General features: G+C 39.7%; 1 protein-coding gene across 1 annotated transcript; it reads left to right on the forward strand.

Annotated features, from left to right (window-relative positions):
• The first annotated feature begins 2,024 nt into the window (after positions 1 to 2,024).
• Positions 2,025 to 6,652, forward strand: LOC149845740 (putative pectinesterase 53). The gene is made up of 5 exons (XM_089989195.1): positions 2,025 to 2,221; positions 3,458 to 3,647; positions 4,634 to 4,840; positions 5,008 to 5,243; positions 6,358 to 6,652. Exons 1-5 carry the CDS (start codon positions 2,025 to 2,027, stop codon positions 6,512 to 6,514), a joined length of 987 nt encoding a protein of 328 aa, XP_089845321.1. The 3' UTR covers positions 6,515 to 6,652.
• Positions 6,653 to 25,102: the final 18,450 nt, after the last annotated feature.

The raw sequence follows: 25,102 nt of genomic DNA on the forward strand, positions 1-25,102 counted from the left end.
GATCACCTCATCGTATATAAAACAAAATTTCTCCTCCGATTCTTTTTAAAGGAGCTTATCATTCTACCATTTTACTTCTAAAAGTAGAAAAAACTACAAGGTTGTGTGTCACAGAAAATGACTTGTCCTAAAAAAAAATGCATTGACTGACGTGCATTTTTTGTGGGGCCACCATAACAATAACAATTATGCCTTCATCCCAAAACAATTGGGGTCCGCGATATGAACTAACAAAGAAAATCATTGTGGATCTTCCACATGAATACTTCTCCTCCAATTATTTTTATCCAATGTCATGTCCTCAAAAGCATTCATATCCTTTCCTATCATCTTCATCCAAGTCTTCTTAAGCCTACCCAGACCTTTTCTAACTAATATATTTTCCTATTTCTCCATCCTTCTAACTAGAGTATCATTAGGCTTTCGCCGAATATGTCCAAACCACCATGCATGACAACACAAACAGCAAAAAAAAACAGCCATTTTTCGCAGAAAACCCTCCATAGGCGTGCCAAAATACATGTTCAAAGTGGGTTTTTTCACAACGCCCCCCGAGGGGTCAAATTGCGTTTATGCGGCAAGGGTTTCTTTGGAAGGGAAGACATGCAAACGCCCCCTAAAGCTAAAAGTGTGGAGATTATAACAATGAGAGTCATTAACAAAAGGTGACAACTTAAAAAGTTCTAGTGGATCAATTCACTTACAAACTTTTTTATGGCTCCCCCATTTAACCTTCTCTATTCTCTCCTCCTTTATTGGTCCTCGGTCAGATGAGGAAAGATAATAATAATTTAAAATGGGACCTACTTTGAAAATTTTGAATATAATTCTCGTTTTAGTACCAAGTTTTTGTCTTACCGTGGTCGCACCCTTTAAATTTTGGTTTTTGAACTTTACATGCAAAAGGGGATCATAAACAGGTCTACTTAAAAGAAAAATAATTGATTAGTTAGCTAATTAACATATGATAACTAACAAGACAAGAAGAAATGATGCCATTCGGTGTGATAAATGAAATTCAATAATACGAGCCGAGCCGAGCCGAGCCGAGCCGAGCTAAACCTAGCTAAGCTGAAAATCACCCTGAACAATTAGATTTTGGTTGGATCACGTGCAAAGTAGATGGGAGCCAGCTGCGGACGCAAACAAAAAATGGGGCACCCTATTTCCAACCATCTAATCATCGGCTTTAGGTGTATGTGGAAACGGTGGGACATTTTCGGCTCAAATGCTGAATTCCAAGAATGTCCCTGAGATGTTTTGCTGGCTTTTTTTATTTTTTGTAGGCAAGATTTTTTGCTTCTAACAAGAGTATCTCTAGCTAGTTTTGTAATTGTACTTTGTACAACTAATATGACCAGAATTTTATAAAACTAAAAATAAAAAAGAATTGAAAATTATTGATATTGAAAATATAAATTGGGTTTTCAAATTTTAATTGCAAACTTTCTCCTTTTTTTTTAATGATTTTTGGATTGATAGTAAGGTTGAGGCGTACCAATTGAAAATGATTTTTGGTACGGTTAGGTTGTGTTAAAAATATATTTGATACAATCTGGAAATAAGAATGGGAAACAACTTTAAAGAATTCTATTATAAAAGAAACCAAAGCAAAGAAAAAGTAAGCACAAACCATTAAATATTTGGTTTTTATTTTTTTTTCAACTACCCTCAAGGATGTTGACCCATGGCCAATAAGTGCAAATATTATATAGTAATTTCATAAAACCAAGATGACAAAAACAACCCTTGAAATTTCATGAGAGAACAGGGGCATTTACAGAAGGCTGCCAGTATTTAAACAAGTGATCTAGCATGAGCTTTTTCATCACCTCGAGCACTCTTTTTCTTTGCACTTCATGGCTTCCAACCACACTCGCCTTCTTCTCTCCTTCCTATTCCTCTTCACTCTTTCCTTCCTCCCCTTTGATTCTCTCTCTCTGAGATCAACCTATGAGAAGGACTTCCACAACTGGATCTCTTGGCATGGTCAGCAATACAGGCAGAAGACTCTCTTCAACTCCATGGAGACCACCAGGTTTTCCAAGGGTCGCCACATGAGCTTGAACCACAAACTTGTCAGGGCTGAGGCTAACAAGGTGTGGATCAAGGTGGCTCAGGATGGTAGTGGGGATTTCACAACTCTGAGGGATGCAATATCAAGCATTAAACAGAACAATACTAGGAGGATTATCATACAACTTGCTCCTGGAGTTTATAGGTAATCTTCTATCTTTTCTACTGATCATAACAGAAAACATCCCTCACTTCTTTTCTCAGCTGTATTTTCATCTAGTAATATTAAGATCATCTTATCTTAAGATCATTCAACATATTTACAAAAAGATTACGATATATATAAATATATGATCGCCCAAATAGAGCAATAATATGAAAGCCATTTGCTTTCATCCGTTGTGAGAGTGAGAAATGGGCAGTGGTCAATATTCAAAGTGGCTCTTCTGTGAGACGCCTGCATCAACCAATAGCAAACAACCTTCCCCATTTTGAGCACCATACGTCTTGTGAAAGGGGGACAGTGTAGTCTCCACTCATAAGCTAGAGGCACTTAAAACTAAGGGTTTTAATGGGTCTGCTTTACCCGTACCCGACCCAGACCAAACCCTATAAGATCCGGGTATTGTGATAAATAAGAAGACCCGATTAAGACCCGGGTCCAGATTGGAAGGTCCGATTAATACATGGATCCGAGTATATCTTGTTAATTTTTATACCAGACCCAGGCCTGACCCGAGTTACGATTAAGACCCACAAATTTTCAATGTAAAAATGATAAAAAATATTATTTTACCCGGTATGGTTTGGGTCTGGTTCATGTGGTTTGTATCGGGTCTGAGTATATATGGTTTCTCTTATAATGAACATGATTAGACTCGGGTCTGGACCCGATATCATATCCGAAAAATCAGGTTCAAGTCTGGTTTTATCTGGGTCCGAACCACCCGTTGACATCCCTAGCTAGCTACTTTAAATTAAAACACATTGTTATATTATATTATAATATTGCTACTAATGGGATCAGACGTACACTAGATATTATATATGGACTATATCCGATTCTTTCACCCTTACATATATCCACATCCATTAGGAGTAGACTAGCTTCCTTGTCAGAAAATTATCCAACCTTGAGCATAGAGATGGGCCTTCATAGCTAAAGGTGTCTTACATACTGCCATATATATGCTGCCAAGATCCCTCCAACCCCAAGTATGGGATCAAAGCCTTTGTGTCATGCATGTAAATCTAGGGGGGGCTATTTTGAAAAATGACAATTGATGTTTGACACGACCAACCCCAGTTATCAAAATATATATATATATATATATATATATATATATATATATATATATATATATATATATATATATATATATTAGAGATTGTTGTTATTAAATGATACTGCAAATTTATTCATGGTGAAATGCGTTTGCAGGGAGAAAGTTGTGATAAAGAAGAGTCTGCCCTTCATCACGCTGTTAGGGGATAGTCACAACCCTCCCACAATCACAGGGAACGACACGGCAGCCACACTGGGCCCTGATGGTAAACCACTCGGAACATTCCATAGTGCAAGCATAGCGGTCAATTCCAATTATTTTGTGGCCATCAACATAAGGTTTGAGGTATATATAACGCACGCAACTCATTTTCCTTCACTATCTAATTCTTCATTTGTAGTTTTATTTTCCCCCAAATATTTTGCCTTGGGAAACTGCGTCCGGGGGACCGGAGACATCATCGCCATCCCCGCTAACCCCATTTACACGGATCCCATCATTTGAAATAGGATGGGCATTCAATCTTAGCCATCTAATCAATGGCTAGATGGTTCTGCTTAAGATTGAATGTAAGATGAAATTAACCCATCTTATTTCAAATGATGGGATCCTTGTTTGGGCTAGGACTAGGGTGTCAACCGGTCGGGTTTAATTAGTTCGGATCATCCAGGTGAAACGAGACTTGAACCAGATTTTTGGGTATGGTATCGGGTCCAGACTCAGGTTTAATAGAGTTCATTATAAGAAAAATCATACCCAGACCCTATAAGAACTATATAAACCAAACTTAGACTGTACCCGATAAAACCATATTTTTTTTATTATTTTTACATTGAAAAATTGTGGGTCTTAATAATCTGAACGAGTCGGGTTCAATTCAGATCTGGTATAAAATTTCACAAACTATACCTGGGTCTATGTATTAATCGGATCTTTGAGTCCAGACCTGGATCTTAATCGGGTCATCTTATTAATTAGCACCATACCCGAACCTTATAGGATTTGGTTCAAGTCAGGTCCGGGTAAACCAGGCCCGTTGGCACCCCTCGCTAAGACCCACTCCCAAAACTTATACCGGGTTTCCATGCAAGGGGTAGCGCAACACCAACTACCAGTGTGACAGCCAATTAGACCTGCTCCAACTACGCTAACCCCTTTGGGATTCTCCATTGTGGTTAGCAATAGCATCCAATATTTGTTTTGAGGAATAAACCTAAGAAAGGCAATGATAATAGTGATAGTTACACAATTATTTAAATGGTTTTCTTATAGCATATATGCTAGTTCAAAAGAATAATAATAACTTAATTTGGTTGGTCTGGTTTTGTTAGAACACGGCCCCAAACCCAGAAGTTGGAGAAATAGGAGGACAAGCAGTGGCTCTGAGGATCTCCGGCAACAGGGCAGCGTTCTACAATTGCAGCTTCTTTGGTCACCAAGACACGCTGTACGATCACAAAGGAATTCACTACTTCAACAACTGCTACATCCAAGGGTCTGTAGACTTCATTTTTGGTTATGGAAGATCTTTATATGAGGTGGGTCACCAATTATTTTTTATATTTGTATAACTTTATTAGGGTTCATTGATTTCTTGGAAATCATGAATGACACCATTGGTAAGTTTCCTTTTTTTTTTTTTTTTACTTTCTAAAATGTAGTAAAACTCATTAATAGTAGGTTTTTCATATGAATGTGTCCCCAGAATTGCCATTTGAGGTCAATATCAACAAACGTGGCGTCCCTCACGGCTCAAAAGAGAACCAACGTCTCCATGTCGAGTGGCTTCTCCTTCTTGAACAGTGCAGTGCTGGGGAGCGGTTTGGTGTACTTGGGGAGGGCATGGGGTGACCATTCCAGGGTGGTTTTCTCTTATACTTACATGGACAAAATTATCATACCCGAAGGATGGAATGATTGGGGCATTCCTGCTCGTGAATCGTAAGTCTCACTTCTCTAACATCTTCACAATAATCAATGTCATAAATCTCGTTCTCGAAAAATTATCGTGATAAATTATGACTTTTTTTATTGTTTTCTGGACAATTCAAGGAAAATATCGGTGTATATATAATTTTAAAGAAAATGCGACAATACTAAAGATATTAACAAAGTATTTTTATCACATTTATCAACGATATAAAATTTCAACATTTTCAAAAGTATTGCATTTTTTGGAATGCACCAGACTTTTAAAAATTATAATATATATCTTCAAAACATCGCCATAATTTTGACCTGCCTCAGTCTATTTAAAGATGTGGTGTTGGTTTCTCTCTCTCTCCGACCATTTTGAGTAGGGGTGTCATGGGGGCCGACCCAGCTAAAATGGGTGGATCCAAACCTGGATCCGACCTAGTGATGCGACCTAGTGATGCAGGTATCGGATCCAGATTTGGGTCAGACCAAAATTTTAATAAGAAAAACCATACCCCAAATCGATAAGAATTACATAAACCAGACCCGGTAAAAGTAATATTTTTATTTTTCTTTACATTGAAAATTTGTGGATCTTAATCAGAACTTGGGTCGGACCCAGGTTTGGTACAAAATTTCATAAACCATACCCGACCCATTTAATAATTGGACTTCATGGGTCTGACCCAGATAGTTAATCGAACCCTTTTCTTTGTAACCAAACCCTGACCCTATTGTATCTGGTACGGGTCGTGCTCTGGTCATGCCAGATCTGTTGACACTCTTAATTTGGAGTGATGCTTAGACCAACATTACAATTTCGCCTTTAGTTAAGCTATGAAAATACGTCATATATACTCCTAATTAGGTTGTTTCTATACTGAAAAAAGGATGATTCCTTGACCCAGCTAGCTGTGAGTTAGAAAAGCAAATAAATCCACTCACCCATTTGCTGTTCTCAACTTTATGCTGTATCGAAAAGGACGACCACTGATTTGTTAGAGATGCCAATCTTTTTCCAAACAATATCACGTCATGACTCATTTCCATTTATTTGTTTGAATTCAAGCTTCCATCATATTATGATGTCACTCATACCCATTCAATTTTGCTTGAACAAGTGGTTTTCCTTTTGTAGGAGTGTGTACTATGGCGAGTACAAGTGCAGTGGGCCAGGTGCAAACATAACAGAGAGGGTGCATTGGGCTAAGAGGCTCACAGATGAAGAGGCTCTCCCATTCTTGGGAACATACTACATTGATGGTGGCAAATGGCTCTTGCCCCCTAGTGTCTAATTTTCCTCTTCTTTCTTCCCATGGGCCAGCCATAGTGTTCTGTTCTATTCTGTCAGGTTTTGTCTTCTCTATTCTTTTAATTTATGTTTGAGATGGGTTTTGGTTTCACATGTTCCTCAAAACAAAGGGGTCAAATGATTTTTATGTAAATCGAGGGATTTGTGACTTCTTTACTAAAAGAAGCTGATTGTAAAACAAGTTATTCATTTATGAGATATTTACTACATTGTAATAATTGATATTGCTCCAGCTTGTTGGTAGTAAAAAACAAAAAGGCGAACAAGGGATAATCCCAAATAATTCCTCACTTTCTTAAGAATTTCTGGTATTAAACTTTTAAAGGCCTAAGATAAGAAAAAGGAAAGCAAGACATAAGATGCAAAGAGCATTATCATGAGCTTCACCCATCGTACCAAGAGTCAAAAAAAAAAAACTAGGGTGTGCAATGGGATTTATCTATTGATTTCTCTGATTAAGACATTGAATCTGATTTGAAAATCTCATCAGAGTTGTTTCACCAGGACTTGCCATTTATTTCTAAGAAAGAAGAGAACAACTACTTTTGGAGCGTCAGTACAAAAGTGGGTTGGATAATGTGATCAGAAAGTAGGGATGGCAGTGGACCGGGGTGGAGGTGGGGGACAAGGTCTCCACTCTCGCCTCATCTTAAAATCCTGCCTTCCATTCCTGCCTCCGTCCCCGCACCTTTGTTTTTAACCTCCATTTCCGTTTCATGTTCTCCATCCCCGGTCTAAATGGGGCGAGGCGGGGCAGGGCCTTTTTTTCCCTCGATCCACTGCCACCCCTAAAGAAGGATCAGGGGCGAAGCAAGGCGAGGATCGAACGGGGATGGGGTAGGGTAAGGGAAAGCATAAGTCCATTCCTGCCTTCATCTTCGCACGAGTTTTGATTTTAACCTCCATCCCTGCCTCCATCCCCGTTTCATGTTCTCCATCCCCAGGGCGAGGCGGGGTGGGGTCTCATTTACCCCCGTTCTACTGCCATCCCTATCAGAAAGGATGCATCATTGTCCCCTGTTCGAGAAAAGATATTTAGCTGAGTCGTGATCTGGGCCCACAGTTGGTTGCATGTGTGGGAGACATCCTTCTTAATGGACATGTAGAAGACTCCAAAGGAGAGAAGATAAAAGTCGTCCAAGCCAATTCTTGCCAAAGTGGAACACTATAAGAAAAATGACGATTAGCGACGAAAGTTTGCTACAGATTTTTTTCGTCACAACTTTGAGGCAAATTAACAAGAGAAACAAATCCGTTGCTAAAATCCGTAATATTTATGAAAACAGCGATGAAAAAACTTTCGTCACCAAATCCATCGCTAATTAGCGACGACTTAGCGACATCAGGTTTTTGTCGCAATACCCATGACATTTAGCGACGGATTTAGAGACAAAGGTTTTTCCGTCGCTACGTAGCAACGATGTTAGCGACAGAAATATTCTGTCATTAACTGGTCATGTAAATTTGCGATGGAGTTGCGACGAAAGTAGGTCGTCGCCAAATCCGTCGCTAAGTTTCTCATAAATCCCTAATCAGAACCCATCTTTATCTTTCCTGTTTTGTCTCTCCCACCCGACACACTCCATCGGCCTTCGCCCTCTCCCGCTTGATGCACTTCCTGGCATGCCGCCCGTCGCTCCCCGGTCCGCCTCCCGTCCCTCCCCCGGCCCATCACCCCGTTCCGCCGCCCGTCCCTCCCCTAGCCCATCGCCCCCCGTTCCGTCGCCCACCGCTCGACGTCTCCCAGGTAAGTGGGTCACTTTTTTTTTCGGCAGGGGGTCGCCCCCCCTTCCTCGTTCTTTTTTTTCCGGCAGGGGGGGCGCCTGCCTCATTTTTTTTCTATAAGGGGTCGTCCCCCTGCCTCGTTTATTATTTTCGGCAGAGGGGGTCGCCCCCCTAACTCTTTTTTTTTTTGGCAGGGGGTCGCCTCCCTGCTTTTCCGGCAAGGGGTCGCCCCCTGCCTCTCTTTTTTTCGGGCAGAGGGGCAACCCTTTGCCTCATTTTTTTTATTGGCAGGGGGTCGCCCCTCCTGTCTCGTTTTTTTTTTCGGCAGGGGGGCGACGGGCCGAGGGGCGCCTGACGATTGTTGAGTTTCTGAACCACGACATCACCCTGTGCCTGCCGTTCTGGGGGATGATCACTGCCTCCGGAGACCTCGTGCACTACAAGAAAATTGTTAATTAGCGACGGAAATTAGCGACGGATTTTTCCCGTCGCTACTTAGCGACAGATTAGCTAGAGATAGAATCTGTCGCTAATTTGCGACGGATTAGCGAGGAAACGACTTTTATCGCTAATCTGTCGCTACTTAGCGACGGATTAGCGACTGCATGTTTTTGTCGCTACTTTTGATTACAAGAACACCATTTTAGCGACGGATTTAGAGAGGGAACTCTGTCGTCGCTACTCCGTCGCTAATTAGCGATGGAGTAGCGACAGAATATATTCTATCGCTTTTTTGGTATTTGGGTTTCGCGACGGCTTCGCGACGGAATTTTTCCGTCGCTAAATGTCGCGTAAATCCCTAATCCCATCCCTCTTTCTTTTTTCCCTGTTTCGCTGTACTGCACCCTCCCGCCGCCCGTCGGCCCTCGCCACCGTCCGGCCACCGCCGCTCCCCGTCCACCGCTCGCCAGCCGGCGCTCGCCAGCTGCCGCTCCCCGTCAACCTCCCGCCACCGTCCGGCGAAGCGCAGGTTCTTCTTCTTCTTCTTCTTCTTCTTCTTCTTCTTCTTCTTCTTCTTCTTCTTCTTCTTCTTCTTCTTCTTCTTCTTCTTCTTCTTCTAAACGCAGGGGGTACGCCCCTTCCCTGCCGGAAACGGAGGGGGTTTAACCCCCTGCCGTGCTTTCCGGCAGGGGGGGTCGACCCCCTGCGTTTCCGGCAAGGGGGGTCGACCCCCTGTCGGAAAGGCATGGGGGGTCGACCCCCTGCCGGAAACGCATGGGGGGTCGACCCCCTGCCGGAAACGCATGGGGGGTCGACCCCCCTGCCGTAAAGGCACGGCAGGGGGTCAACCCCCCATGCCGGAACTGCCTTTCCGGCAGGGGGTTTAACCCCCTTCCCTGTTTTGAAAAGAATTTTTGTCGGCTGGGCCGGCTGGGCCGGCTATGGCCCTGTCATAGGCTCGCCTAGCACCCAGCCGACTGGGTGCTGGGCCTGGCGCACCTGCCAGCATGCTGGCAGTCAGCCGAGTGCTACTCGGCTGGCTGCCAGCCAGCCAACAGCCACCAACGTGAATAAAAAGATTTTTTTTTTTGAAATAAAGGGATCATATCCAGCCGATCACTCGGCTGGGCCAACAACGAGGGTTCACGGCTTGACTTCGGCTGGTCTGTCAGCCGACACCCATACCACATCGATCGTGCCATGGATTTCTTTTTGAAAAAAAAAATGAAAAACAAGGAAAAATATCAATATAACATAGTGGATTCGTAGATCCACTGATTCGCCATGGATTTCCATCAAAACATGCATGGAAATCCTACCTCTACCCGATTTCTCAAACGTTTCACATAAGAAAATGCCCGTACCTTGAGAGAAATACCCGATTTTTTTAGTTAGTGTTTCATCTTGTTTCATGATTAGTTAGTTTGTTACTTAATTTGTTTTGTTTTTGTGCAGATTTTTCAACGGAACCAACTCGTGCTCGGCCACCTATGGTAAGTAAATGACAAAAACAATGCAAATCGGGTAAATACCCATGGTGAGTAAGTGATGCAAACGTATCACATGTTATTTAATTTATTGAATGCAGCACTTTATTGTTCACACACTCACTTAGTTGTTGATATCTAGGACTGCTTTGTTGGAGTTCGGAGATCATGCTGAGCATGATTTTAATGTAGAAATATGGAAGTGTTCTTATTTTTGGAGTACGGAGTCCATGCTAAGCATGGTAGTAGTTAGTGAGATATTGAAGTGTGTTTGCTGCAGGTACATGTTTGCCATTTATTTGATATGAATGATTATGATGTATTGCAATGTTTGATGTAATTGTATCCATGCTTGCATGTAGTTACTTTCAATTTGATTTTGACTTCCATGTGAAATTTTATAATAAAAGCATGCTTCAAATGATTGTATCATGTCATTAATAGTTTGCACATGAAAATATTAAGTTATCAATGCATGCATCAAAATTCTTGTTATTGTTTGACATAGTATATTGCATGATAAATTTGATATTTTCTTCATCGTCGCATTCTGATTGTTTTTTTCTTAATTCGTTAGGATACTATTCGTAACATCATACGACAGAATGACTGCAAACCGTGAATGGATGTACCGTAGGATAGTGGACAATGAGTTATCGCATGAATATATGGATGGTGTCGATAGTTTTATTGAATTTGCAACGGCGAGTGTCAGTACGGTAGATCCCACAGGTCGGATTAGGTGTCCCTGCAAGATTTGTAAGAATAATCGATTTGTAGAACCTCATGGCGTTAGACATCACCTATACAGGAAGGGTTTTGTGAGTGATTATCAGAACTGGGCGTTTCATGGAGAAGAATTTAGAAACGATTTTGATGCACGGGTGAATGTGGTGCACGATAATCCATATACGAATTTGATATTTGATGCTGCAGGAACAGAACTGGGTTCTGCTATGAGTTCTAGTGATGTAAGAACTGTCGTAGATGAAGAATCATCAAACGATACAGCTAGTAGATTTTATGATTTACTTAAAGATGCTGATGAGCCACTTTGGAACGGTTGTGAGAGTCACACTATCTTGTCTGCAGTTCTTCAACTAATGAATTTGAAGTCCGAGTATAATTTGAGTCAATCATGTTTTGACCGTTTGTGCATGATTGTGAAGAGTATGTTGCCTAAAGATGAGAAATTGCCACAAAATTTCTATCGTGCGAAAGTTATGGTCAACGCTCTAGGTATGGGTTACAAAAAGATTGATGCTTGTCCAAATCACTGCATGTTGTATTTCAAGGAGCAGGAAAACGACATATCATGCCCGTCATGTGGGCATCCTCGGTTCAAGCCAAAGACAAGAGGCAATGGTAGCACGAGATCAAAGGAAGTTTCATACAAGTCGCTCCGCTACTTTCCTATCACTCCTAGATTGCAGCGATTGTATATGTCTTCAAAGACAGCTAAACACATGAGATGGCATGCAAATAAAGTTCGACACGATGAAAACAAGATCACGCATCCTGTTGACGCTGAAGCTTGGAAGCACTTTGATCGTACTCATCAGAACTTCGCAATGGAAGTGCGAAATGTTAGACTCGGTCTATGTACAGATGAATTTAATCCATTTGGGGGTAGATCAACTCCATACTCATGCTGGCCAGTATTTGTAACTCCATACAACCTTCCACCAAGCTTGTGTATGAAACGTCCAAATCTTTTCTTGTCTCTGTTGATCCCTGGTCCGACCTCACCTGGCCAAAATCTTGATGTATATCTAAGGCCATTGATTGATGAATTAAAAGTACTGTGGGATGACGGTGTTACCACGTATGATGCCCACAAAAAACAAAATTTCAACATGAAGGCCGCTGTTCTATGGACAATCAGTGACTTCCCTGCATATGGTATGTTATCTGGTTGGAGCACACATGGGAGGTTGGCTTGTCCGTACTGCATGGAGGATTCCAAAGCTTTTAGATTGAGGCATGGAAGGAAGCCTTGCTGGTTTGATTGCCATCGTCGATTTCTACCCAGCGATCATCCGTTCCGACGTCAAAAGAATGCATTTACAGCAGGCACAACTGAAATGGAAGGTCCATCCTCAAGATTGTCTGGCATAGAGATTTTAAGAAGATTGCGATACTTTCCAAATGTATTAACAGATGCCCGCAGTCCTACACCCTTCCGTGGATTTGGGAAGGAACACAATTGGACGAAAAAATCTATTTTTTGGGAACTACCGTATTGGCCGACCCTATTGATACGACATAATTTGGATGTGATGCATGTAGAGAAAAATGTGTTTGATAATGTGTTCAATACAGTAATGAATATTAAAGGAAAAACGAAGGATAATCCGAAGGCCCGTATGGATTTAAAATTAATATGTAAAAGACCAGAATTGGAACTCAAAGAGTATAATGGCAAAGTACTGAAACCAAAGGCGAAGTACGTGCTCGGACCTGATCAAATAAAACATGTATGTCAATGGTTGAGACAACTGAGATTTCCAGATGGATATGTCTCTAACATTGCTCAAGCTGTGAAGATTGACGATGGACAGTTATATGGGTTGAAGAGCCATGATTGTCATATCTTTATGCAACGATTGATACCCCTAGCATTCCATGATATGTTAGACAAACCTATATGGGGGGTATTGTCTGAGTTGAGCGGATTTTTCAGAACATTGTGCGCATCGGAGGTCATTGTATCAGATGTAAAGAATCTCGAGGACTCTGTCATCACCACTGTTTGTCTGTTAGAAAAGATATTTACGCCAGCATTTTTCGATGTTATGGAACATTTGATCATACATCTGCCATATGAACTAAGGGTTGGTGGCCCTGTGCAATATCGATGGATGTACCCATTTGAAAGGTATATGTTTTTTTATATTTGTCTCTTTAATGACAGATATTTAAAATTTGAAATGTATATTCTTGTCAGATGCATGTTCGACCTAAAAAAAAAGGTTCGTAATAAAGCAAGAGTAGAAGGCTCTATTTGTGAGGCGTACACTTTAGAAGAGATTTCAAATTTCTCATCTATGTACTTCGAACCTCATATTTCAACACGTTACACATGCCCGCCCCGTAACGATGATGGAGAACAAGTAACTGTAGCTGACAAGCTGTCGATATTTCAACGACTTGGGCATGCATTTGGTAGTTGCCGATCAAGGCTATTGACAGATCGAGAGCAAGATGCAGCACACATCTATATTCTTTTTAATTGTTCAGCGATCGACCCATACATCGAGTAAGTATATGTATATGCAACTCAATTATAAATCCTTTTATGTTCTATATGTGGATACATGGCTCGGTAATATAAGTATTTGTGGTTTGCAGACGATTTGATCTGGAGTTGCAAAGCAAAGTTTCACATCTCACTAATGCAGAAGTACAAAAAGAACGTGAAACTAAGTTTGTGGAGTGGTTGAAACAGTTGGTAAAGAAGCTAACATAAATTTTGTACTTATAAACAACACTAAGTTACTTAATTGATCGTGATCACAATAATTGTTTATGTCTGTGCGTAGGTTCGCCATGGTGATGTTAAAGATCAAGGAATATGTGATTTAGAAAATGGTCCGACCAAAGTTGTGCAATGCTACAACGGGTATATCGTAAATGGTTATCGATTCCATACAAAAGACTACGGTATAAACAAATCAACGATAAATAGTGGCGTGTGTGTCAAGGGTAGCAGCTACGGTGAAAATGAACATGATTACTACGGTGTTATAGAGGAAATAATGGAGTTGACTTACTTAGGCATGAATAACAGGGTTACGGTATTCAAGTGTCATTGGTTTGATCCAACTGCAACAAGACTCGACAAAGCTTCAGGCATTGTGGAGGTGAATCATAAATCCAGGTTTGGAACATATGAACCATTCATATTAGCCTCGCAAGCTCAACAAGTTTATTATACTTCATATCCGAGTATAAAAAAGTCAGATAGAAATGAATGGTGGGCAGTTTGCAAGGTGAAATCCAAACTATACCCCGAGTATGATCAGTTACAAGAAGATGAGTTAGCTGAAGACAGTGATTACTATCAATCAGATGATGTCTGTGACTTCGCTTATGGTCACGATGTTGCGCATGATATGCATGTCATATCTCCATTGGCTGATGAAACATTCATAGAGGAATGTGATCCAAATGATGTACCAAGTGGATGGGCAAACAATAAAGAAGAAGAAGAAGAAGAAGAAGAAGAAGAAGAAGAAGAAGAAGAAAGTCAAACTAGTGACGAGGAAGAATTCTCAAGCTAGTGAAAAAAATCTTATACTACAAACCTCTATTTAAATGCATTGTAATACTTGATGTGAGTTGTATTGCAATACTTGGTGTGAATGATTAAAAATTTTATTTCAATGTATTGTAATACTTGATACGAATGATTCGAATGCATTGTAATTTATCTGAATGTATTATAATTTATGCAATTAACGAATGATTTGAATTAGTGCAATACTTGATGTCAATGATTTGAATTATTTGAATGCATTGCAATGCTTGATGTGAATGACTTGAATGCATTGTAATACTTGATGTGAATTATTTGAATGTATTGTATGACATATGTTATTTGTTAGAATATGGTTCGTGGAGGTTATAGTGGTCGCTCATCCAGTAGTAGCCAGGCTCAACCTTCATCTTCACGGGCTCCTGTGATAGGTATATCATATAACTAATTAGATGCTTGATTAGTTCAAATGCACATTCTGAGAACTTGGTGTGTATTTTTTTACAGATGATGTTGCGCCTGTATACGACCCACCTACACCAGTTGATCGCACAAGTCAACAGCCAACACAGGAAACAGGGTCTTCACAGGCTGGCACAAGAAGACTCATTCGAATAGTGTATATCGATAATCGACCGTAAGTATTTTGTTTTCAATTATTGCATATCTTTTAAATATTTTATATTGATATTTACTGTGTAACAATTCATGTGCAGCACGAGGTTTGAGCCACAAGAAGTAGTACGGGAGATTAGGAATTCACTTCTTCAACATCTACCAGGACCAGTTGCTCAATGGAAAGAGTACCCAAAGGAGGTATTAGACAGATTGTGGTCCTCATTCATGGTATACAGTTGTTCCTCATAGTTAATGTGTTTCATATTTAATTTATTTAAGCAATGTCTACTAACTTTCTGAAAATATTTGTAGGCTTCGAATCGCTTTGCAACTACGGTGGAAGAAAATGATGCAAGGAAGGTGTGGCAGAAGGTGGCTGCCAATCGATTTGCAGACATGCTGCACACTATGAAGACTGCAGCAAAAAAAGCATCTGGCGTAGTAGATGATCCATTACTGTGGAAGGGCCATGGTCCTATTACTATCAGGAGAGATTACTGGGATGAAATGTGCGATATGTGGGCGGGAGATGCATTTAAAAATCGCTCTGCGAAGGCTTCACAAAATCGATCGAAGATGCCCGAAGCCCATCTACACACAGGTGGATCTAAGACATTTGGGAGCCACCTAAAGAAAATGGTAACTCATCAATATATAATATTAATTTTATAAGTATAGTTGCAAATTTGTGTACTAAATCTTTTGTCATTTAACTTCGCAGGAAGCAGAAAAAGGAGGCAGTGTACCATATAAGGATGTGTTTGTAGAAACACATAAACGGAAGACCACGGGAGTCTTCGTATCAGAGAAGGCGAGAACGACAACGGTATGTATTAATTCTATTAATAATCATTGCAATATATATGCAAGTCATCATAATGTTATCATTAATTATTAATGAATACTTTAAACATTATTTTGTAGGAGGCATATGAGCAACAAATGGTAGAGCGATATGGTGAAGACGCTACTCAACATCCATCATTTGATCCTACAGCATGGGTGACTGCAGCAGGTGAACCCAAAAAAGGTCGCGTGTTCGGGTTTGGGAGTAATATGAACACTTCACCAGTTATTGGTTCTTCCAGTTACGGCTCACCAACTTCTTGCGCCGACATAAGCTCCAAGCAGCCGACTATTCTTTCCGGTGATGATGTACGCGAGATCATTAATGAATCACTGAATAACTACTTCCAATACACCGTCGCCCCCTTTCTCCGAAATGAGATCAAGGCCGCTGTTCAGGATAGGGGATCTTCGATTCCAGGTCCCTCTCAGGTATAATCACATATATAGTTTTTTTGACTATCTTAAAGCACATCTGAGCATGGTAGAATCACATATAGAGTTTTTCTAGATGCCTTAGAACACATATGAACATGCTATAATCACATATTCAATTTTTTTACTGCCTTAGCACACATATGAGCATGATAGAATCACATATATATATATATATATATATTTAACTTTTTGTCTGTCTTAGAGCACATATGAGCATGATAGAATCACATATAAAGTTTTTTTGATTGCATTAGAACACATAAGCATGCTATAATCACATATTCAGTTTTTTTACTGCCTAAGAACACATATGAGCATATTATAATCACATATTCTGTTTTTTGACTGCCTTAGCACACATATGAACATGCTATAATAACATATAGAGTTTTTTAACTGCCTTAGAACACATATGAACATGTTATATATCATTTATGATAGAATCACATATAAAATTTTTGGCTTTGCCTGCCTTAGAGCACATATGAGCATGCTATATTCACATATTCAATTTTTTTACTGCCTTAGCACACATACGAGCATGATCGAATCACATATATAGTTTTTTGCTTGCCTTAAAGCACATCTGAGCATGGTAGAATCACATATAGAGTTTTTTTATATGCCTTAGAACACATATGAACATGCTATAATCACATATTCAATTTTTTGACTGCCTTAGCACACATATGAGCATGATAGAATCACATATAGAGTTTTTTTATTGCCTTAGATCACACATGAGCACATGATAGAATCACATATAGTGTGTAATTTATTTCATTATATTTTGTTTATCAATACTGACTGTTCTTTTCTTGTGTAGGCTGCTAGCGATAATCAGGGTAGTGGAGCTGAAGGGACAGATAAAGACAATGAACAAGAAGACGCACAAAATCTTGGCGATGATTAGAGGACTGTGTTGAAGAAGTTCTATTTTTTTTATTTTTCCTAATTGTAATTGTTGAATTGTAAATAATTAAACTTCTTAGTTTTAAGGTGGAACGATTAATTATTATAGATACTTGTTATATGAATTTTTTTGTGTGGTTTGTTTTTTATTTACAGGAAATATAAATTGTACAGGAAATATAAATTGTACAGTTCTCCGTAATTAATTTTTAAATAAATTTTTTTTGATTTTTTTTCGTTTTTGCGACGGATGATTCCGTCGCTATTCATATTAATCTAGCGACGGCTTAGCGACGGAATTAAATCCGTCGCCACGCCGTGGTCGCCGTTTAGTACCGGCGGATTGGCGACGGAATATAGCGCTCGTTATTCCGTCGCAATTAGCGACGGACTTGGCGACGGAATAATTCCGTCGCCAGTTAGCGTCGAAATATTCGCGACGTAAGCATACTGTCGCCGCGTTGTCGCTAATCCGTCGCTAACATGGTTAGCGACGGATTAGCGACGGATTAGCGACGAAAGGTGGTCGTCGCTAATCTACTGCTCTGTTGTAGTGGTGTCGCTGTCGTATATCGCTGGCCTATTGACTGACCGACCGAACTCGAAAACCTATTGGGCCGAACAGAGAGGTGGTCGACGCCTGGGAGGCATTCTGCCTCGTCGGAATCCCGTCCGACTTCGATATTTATTCTAAATTTTTTCCTTTTGGCAAAGGGTGACTTCATTTTAACACAGTGTCTCTTGCAGATTTCTCAACGGATCTCGCTTGTGCCCCGCCACCTGTGGTAAGTAAGTGACAAAAACAATGCAAATCGGGTAAATACCCGTGGTGAGTAAGTGATGCAAGCGTATCACATGTTATTTAATTTATTGGATGCAACACTTTATTGTTCACACACTCACTTAGTTGTTGATATCTAGGACTGCTTTGTTGGACTTTGGAGATCATGCTAAGCATGATTTTAATGTATGAGAATAGAAGTCTTCTTATTTTTGGAGTACGGATTTCATGCTAGGCATGATAGTAGTTAGCGGGATATTAGAGTGTGTTTGTTGCAAGTACATGTTTGACATTTTTTTAATATGAATGTTTTCGATGTATTGCAATGTTTGATGTGATTGTATTCATGTTTCATGTAGTTACTTTCAATTTGATTATAACTTACATGTGAAATTGTATAATGAAAGCATGCTTCAAATGAATGTATCGTGTTATGAATAGTTTGCACATGAAAATATTAAGTTATCAATGCATGCATCATAATTCTTGTGATTGTATGACATCATATATTACATAATAAATTTGATATTTTCTTCATCATAACATTCTGATGATTCTCTTTTAACTGGTTAGGATACTATTCGTAACATCATACGACAAAATGACTGCAAACCGTGAATTAATGTACTGTAGGATAGTTGACAATGAGTACTATTGTATATTGATATTTATTGTGTACCAATTCATGTGCAGCATGAGGTTCAAGCCACAAGAAGTAGTACGCGATATTAGAAATTCACTACTTCAACATCTACCAGGACAGATCGCTCAATGAAAAGAGTATCCAAAAGAAGTAATAGACAGATTGTGGTCCTCATTCACAGAATATAGTTGTTTGTCATAGTTAATGTGCTTCATATTTAATTATTTGTTATAGTCATATCTAATAACTTTCTGAAAATATTTGTAGGCTTCAAATCGCTTCGCGACTACGATGGAGGATCATGATGCAAGGAAGGTGTGACAGAAGGTGGGTGACAATCAATTTACAACCATGTTGCACAATATGAAGACTGCAGCAAGAAAAGCATCTGGCAGGATAGATGATCCACTGCAGTGGAAGGGTCATGAACCTCCTACTATCAGGTCAGATGTTTGGGATGCAATGTGTGACAAGTGGGCTGAGGATGCATTTTGAAACCGCTCAGCGAAGGCTGCACAAAATCGAGCGAAAATGCCCGAAGCCTGTCTACACACAGGTGGATCTAGGACTTTTGGGAGCCACCTGAAGAAAATGGTAACTCATCAATATATAAACAAATCAATTTTATAAGTATTGTTACAAACCTGTTAACTAAATCTTTTATCATTTCACTTCGCAGGAAGCAGAAAAAGGAGGCATTGTGCCATACAAGGATGTGTTTGTTCAAACACATAAACGTAAGGCCATAGGAGAGTTTGTATCGAAGAAGGCGAGAACGACAACAGTATGCATTTATTGTATTAATAATCATTGTAATATATAAGTTATCATAAACATTGTAATTCCTAATTATTAATTCATACTATAAACATTATTTTGTAGGAGTCATATGAGCAACAGATGGTAGAGTGATATGACGATGACTCTACTCAGCATCCATCATTTGATCCTGTAACATGTGTGACTGCAGCAAGTGAACCCAAAAAGGGTCGTGTGTTCAGGTTTGGGAGTAATATGAACACCTTACCAGTTGTTGCTTCCTCCAGTCACGGCCCAGAGACTTCTCCCATCAACATCAGCTCCAAGCATTTGACTGATTCTTGGGATAATGTACGCGAGATCGTTAAGGACACAATGCGTGACTACTTCTATGAAACAATTGCCGACGTTTTCTGGGATGAGTTCAACATTTTTTTGCAAAACAGGGGAACTTCGTTTGCAAGTGCCTCTCAGGTATGAAACTTTCATGTGATGTATTGCATGTCGTTAGATTTCATATAACTTTGATTGCCTTAACTTAGGTGCATTGCAAATAATTTATTTCAGTATATTTTGTTTATCAATACTGACCGTTTATATAATATTTCAGTATAATATTTTTACTGCCTTAGAACACATATGAGCATGATAGAATCACATATATAGTTTTTTTTACAGTCTTTGAACACATATGAGCACGATAAAATCACATATACAATTTTTTTACTACCTTAGAACACATATAAGCATGGTAGAATCACATATATAATTTTTTGACAGCTTTAGCACATATATGAGCATGGTAGAATCACATATACAAATTTTTTGACTGCCTCAGAGCACATATGAGCATGATATAATCACATATACAATTTTGCCTACCTTAGAACACATATGAGCATGACAGAATCACATATATAGTTTTTTTACTGCCTTATAGCACATATGAGCATGGTAGAATCACATATACAGTTTTTTTGACTGCCTTAGAACATATATGAGCATGATATAATCACATATACAGTTTTTTGCCTATTTTAGAACACATATGAGCATGATAGAATCACATATAAAGTTTTTTGCCTCCCTTAGAACACATATAAGCATGATAGAATCACACAAAGTTTTTTTACTGCCTTAGAATACATATGAGCATGGTAGAATCACATATATAATTTTTTTACTGCCTTAGAGCACATATGAGCATAGTAGAATCACATATAAAGTTTTTTTACTGCCTTTAGAACACATATGAGCATAATTGAATCACATATAAAGTTTTTTAACTGCCTTAGAACACATATGAGCATGATATAATCACATATACAGTTTTTTGCCTGCCTTAGAACACATATGAGCATGATAGAATCACATATACATTTTTTTTACTACCTTAGAGCACATATATATGAGTATGATAGAATCACAAAAACAAATTTTTTACTGTCTTTAGAACACATATGACATGATTGAATCACATATAAAGTTTTTTTACTGCCTTAGAATACATATAAGCATGGTAGAATCACATATACATTTTTTTGACTGCCTTAGAACACATATGAGCATGATTGAATCACATATAAGTTTTTTTTACTGCATTAAGAACACATATGAGCATGATAGAATCACATATACAGTTTTTTTACTGCCTTAGAACACATATGAGCATGATAGAATCACATATACAGTTTTTTTACTACCTTAGAACACATATGAGCATAATAGAATCACATATAGAGTATAATTTATTTTAGTATATTTTGTTTATCAATATTGGCCTTTCTTTTCTTGTGTAGGTTGCTGGCAATAATCAACGTAGTGGAGCTGAAGGGACAGATCAAGACAATAAACAAGAGAACGCACAAAATCTTGGCGATGTTTAGATTCATGTGTTGAATTTGTTCTACCTTCTTTTTGTTTCAAAAATGTAAATGTTGAATTGTAAATAATCAGAACTTGCGAATTTTACAGTGGATCGATTAATTGTTTTAGTTTCCTTTTATATGTATTTTGATGTGTACTTTATTTTTTATTCACAAGAAATATAAATTGTACAAGAAATATAAATTGTATCACGAGAAATTTTTTCTCGATATTTAATTTTCAAATATTTTTTTTAAATTTTTTCCTTGTTTATGATGGATTAGCGACAGATATATCTGTCGCTAATTACTATTAGCGTTGAATATAGTGATGGATTAGCGATGACTATAAATTCATCGCAATACCAAAATCGTCGTATAGTAATGACAACCTTACGACGGATGTTGGCATTCGTTATTCTGTTACAACTTAGCGACAGAACTGGCGACAGATACATTACGTGGCTACTTAGCGACGAAATGGGTGACAAATATATTCTGTCGCTAACTAGCGTCGAAAAATTCACGATGGAAGCTATTCGTCTCTTATCTAACGCTAATCCATTGCTAAGCTGTTTAGCGACAGATTAGTGTCGGATTAGCGATGGATTTAGGTCATCGCTAATCTACAAATTTCTTGTAGTGGAACTCTAGCTAAATTGCTATTCAAGATTCTTACTTGTATAAAAGGTTTACAAAAACATTACTAAATGAGGAGTTTTCTAATTGTAAACTTGCACCAGATTGAAAACTTAATAAAAGAGGAGAAGCACCTCTATCGTAGGACGTAGATTCATCTTAGAATTGTGAAGCAGGTTATATGCCCCCCCCCCCCATGTTTGGGGGTCTGAATAAGCGCCACATATATAAGCATGTGGGGCTCATATCCTCGTGTGTGTCGGCATCACTTAGCATCGGAGTTCGATGCAGTTGCAAAAACTTAAGCACCCTTTTCTGTCATTCTTGCCATGAAATGATGATTCGAGAAAAGGACAAAAATGTCTTCTATCCAAAAAAGGAAGGATGATCTTAACTCTTCAAAGTCCAAACGTTCTATTTTTGCCCTAAGCAGTAAACTCCTATGTTGTCGTCAAATCACCCTTTGACGACACACCATCTGCTGTAACAGGAGCTCCATTTGATGACACACCCTTTACTGTGGTCTGCTGTTACCGAAGCACACTTTACTGTCGTTTGCTATCGCCGGAGCACCCTTTGCCATAGTCAATTGCCGTCGGAGCAACATTTGTCGTTGTCTGCTATTGCCAAAGCACCCTTTGCTGTCATTTGTTGCTACCAGAGCACCCTTTGTCGTTGTCTATTGTCGCTGAAGCAACCTTTGCCGTCATTTGTTGCCGTTGGAGCACCTTTTGCCGTCGTCTACATAGTGTGAGCATCATTGCCACCATCGACTGCATCTACCTTCTGGGTGTTTCTCCTCCACTATCGGATTACCTAAACTTCTGTTGTTTTGGTGAGTTTCATGTAAGGTTTTGTTATGTAAATAAATCAAATTGTGAATTTGAATGCTAAATTTTACAACTGGTTGTACTATTCATGCTAAATAACACCTATTTTCATACTGAAACAAATCAATTTGTACCTATCCACCTTATGAGCGTCAAAAAATAGTTAGCATGATTTGTTCTTACAAAGGCTAAACATTACAACGATATGTACTTGTAAAGGTTAAATTTCTACAATGAATTGTATATTTGAATGCAGCAATGATTTATACATTTAATGCAGTAGCAATTTGTACGTTCAATGCAACAATAATTTATACTTTTGAAGCAGTATCGATGTGTATTTATGATTTATGAAGTTACCACGATTTGTACTTAAGTTTGCTGAATCGTACAACGATGTTTACTTATGAAGCCCAAATATTACAACAATATGTACTTATGAAGGGTGTGATTTCTACAATGATTTGTACATTTTAAGCATGAATGATTTATACATTTAAATCAATAGCAATTTGTACATTTCAAGCAACAACGATTTATACGTTTGATGCAGTAGCGATGTGTATTTACGAAGTTACCTCGATTTGTACTTAACACTACAAGAAAAATGTCAACTAGCGACAGAAATTTATGACGAAAATAATCCATCGCAATTTTGCGATGGATTAGCGAGAGAAAATGATTCATCCCTAAAGTTTGATTTAGTTGCGAAATTTGCGATGGACCAATTCTGTCGCCAAATCCATCGCTAAGTGGCGATGGATTTACGATGGACTTACATCCATCGCAAACTATGTCGCAACTTAGCGACAGAGTAGCGATGGTAGAAAGTCGTTGTTATTCCATCGCTAAGTTGCGATGGTATTTACGACAGAATGTTTCTGTCTCAAATCTGTTGCTACTTAGCGATGGATTTGGCGATGGATTTGGTCTATCGCTAATTCCTCGCTAATTTTCAATGCAAAATGCCCATCTAGGGCACAAAATAAACTCTGATCTCTCTCTCTCTCACCCACGTTGCTCGCCCGACCACCTACCTCTCTCCGACGACCGCCCCAGCCACCTCCTCCTCCTTGTGTCTGGCAGACAACCCGAGAACCCCCCCTCTTTGTGTCTCCTCTCGCTTCCTCTACGGCAACCGGCGACCGCCCCGGCCACCTCCTCCTCCCTGTGTCTGGCAGACACCCCGAGAACCCCCCCTCTCCGTGTCTCCTCTCGCTTTCCCTACGGCAACCGGTCGCCACCTCCTCCTTCTTGTGTCTGGTAGACACCCCGAGAACCCCCCCCCCTCTTCGTGTCTCCTCTCGCTTCCCTTGCGGCAACTAGCGACCGCCCCAACCACCTCCTCCTCCCTTTGTTTGGCAGACACCCCGAGAACCCCCCCTCTCTATGTCTCCTCTCGCTTCCACTACGGCAACCGGCGACCTGCATTAGAGCTTTGGTGAGCCACCCCTCCCCTTTTTTTTGCCAGGGAGGGGCCGAGCCCCCTCCCTACTTTTTTCCACTAGGGAGGGGTCGAGCCCCTCCCTATCTCCCTGTCTTACGGGATGCGCGAGAGGGGCTCGACCCCCTCCCCTATTTTTTTTTTGCCAGGGAGGGGTCGAGCTCCCTCCTTTTTTTTTTGCTAGGGAGGGGTCGAGCCCCCTCCCTGTCTCCCTGTCTTACGAGATGCGAGGGAGTAGCTCAGCCCCCTCCCGTGTTTTTTTTTTCACCAAGGAGGGGCTGAGCCCCCTCCCTGTTATTTTTTTTTGCCAGGGAGGGGTTGTGCCCCCTCCCCGTCTCCCTATCTTACGAGCTTTTTTTGCCAGGGAGGGGCCGAGCCCCCTCCCTGGCTTACGAGATGCGAGGGAGAGACTCTGACCCCTCCGTGTTTCCTTTTTTGCCAGGGAGAGGTCGAGCCTCCTCCCTGTATTGTTTTGTATATTTGTGCTTTGCAGGTACATTGCTGAGCTAATTGCGCGATGCTTAGTGCCAAGCATCACATGCGACTAAAAATGCAATGCAAAAAGCAATAAGAAAAAAATGAAAATGCAAAAGCAATTAAAATCAGGTAAATACCCGTGGTGAGTAAGTGATGCAAGCATATCACATGTTATTTAATTTCTTGCATGCAACACTTTTTTATTCACACATTCACTTAGTTGTGGATATCTAGAACTGCTTTAATGGAGTTTGGAGATCATGCTGAGTATGCTTTTAATGTATAAAAATAAAAGTGTTCTTATTTTGGGAGTACGGATTCCTTGCTAGACATGGTAGTAGTTAGCGGGATATTGGAATGTATTTGATGCAGGTACATGTTTGACATTGTTTTGATATAAATGATTTA

This window comes from Nuphar pumila, chromosome 2 (genome assembly GCF_984573655.1).
Source record: "Nuphar pumila chromosome 2, dmNupPumi1.hap1.1, whole genome shotgun sequence".
Classification (NCBI taxonomy): Eukaryota; Viridiplantae; Streptophyta; class Magnoliopsida; order Nymphaeales; family Nymphaeaceae; genus Nuphar; species Nuphar pumila.

What these genes read in the sequence shown, in the direction of transcription:
- LOC149845740 (XM_089989195.1), top strand. Translation starts at nt 2,025, where the DNA reads ATGGAGACCACCAGGTTTTCCAAGGGTCGCCACATGAGCTTGAACCAC. An exon ending in CCATCAACATAAGGTTTGAG is followed by an intron (nt 3,648 to 4,633) that starts GTATATATAACG and finishes TGGTTTTGTTAG; the next exon opens with AACACGGCCCCAAACCCAGA. An exon ending in GGCATTCCTGCTCGTGAATC is followed by an intron (nt 5,244 to 6,357) that starts GTAAGTCTCACT and finishes TTCCTTTTGTAG; the next exon opens with GAGTGTGTACTATGGCGAGT.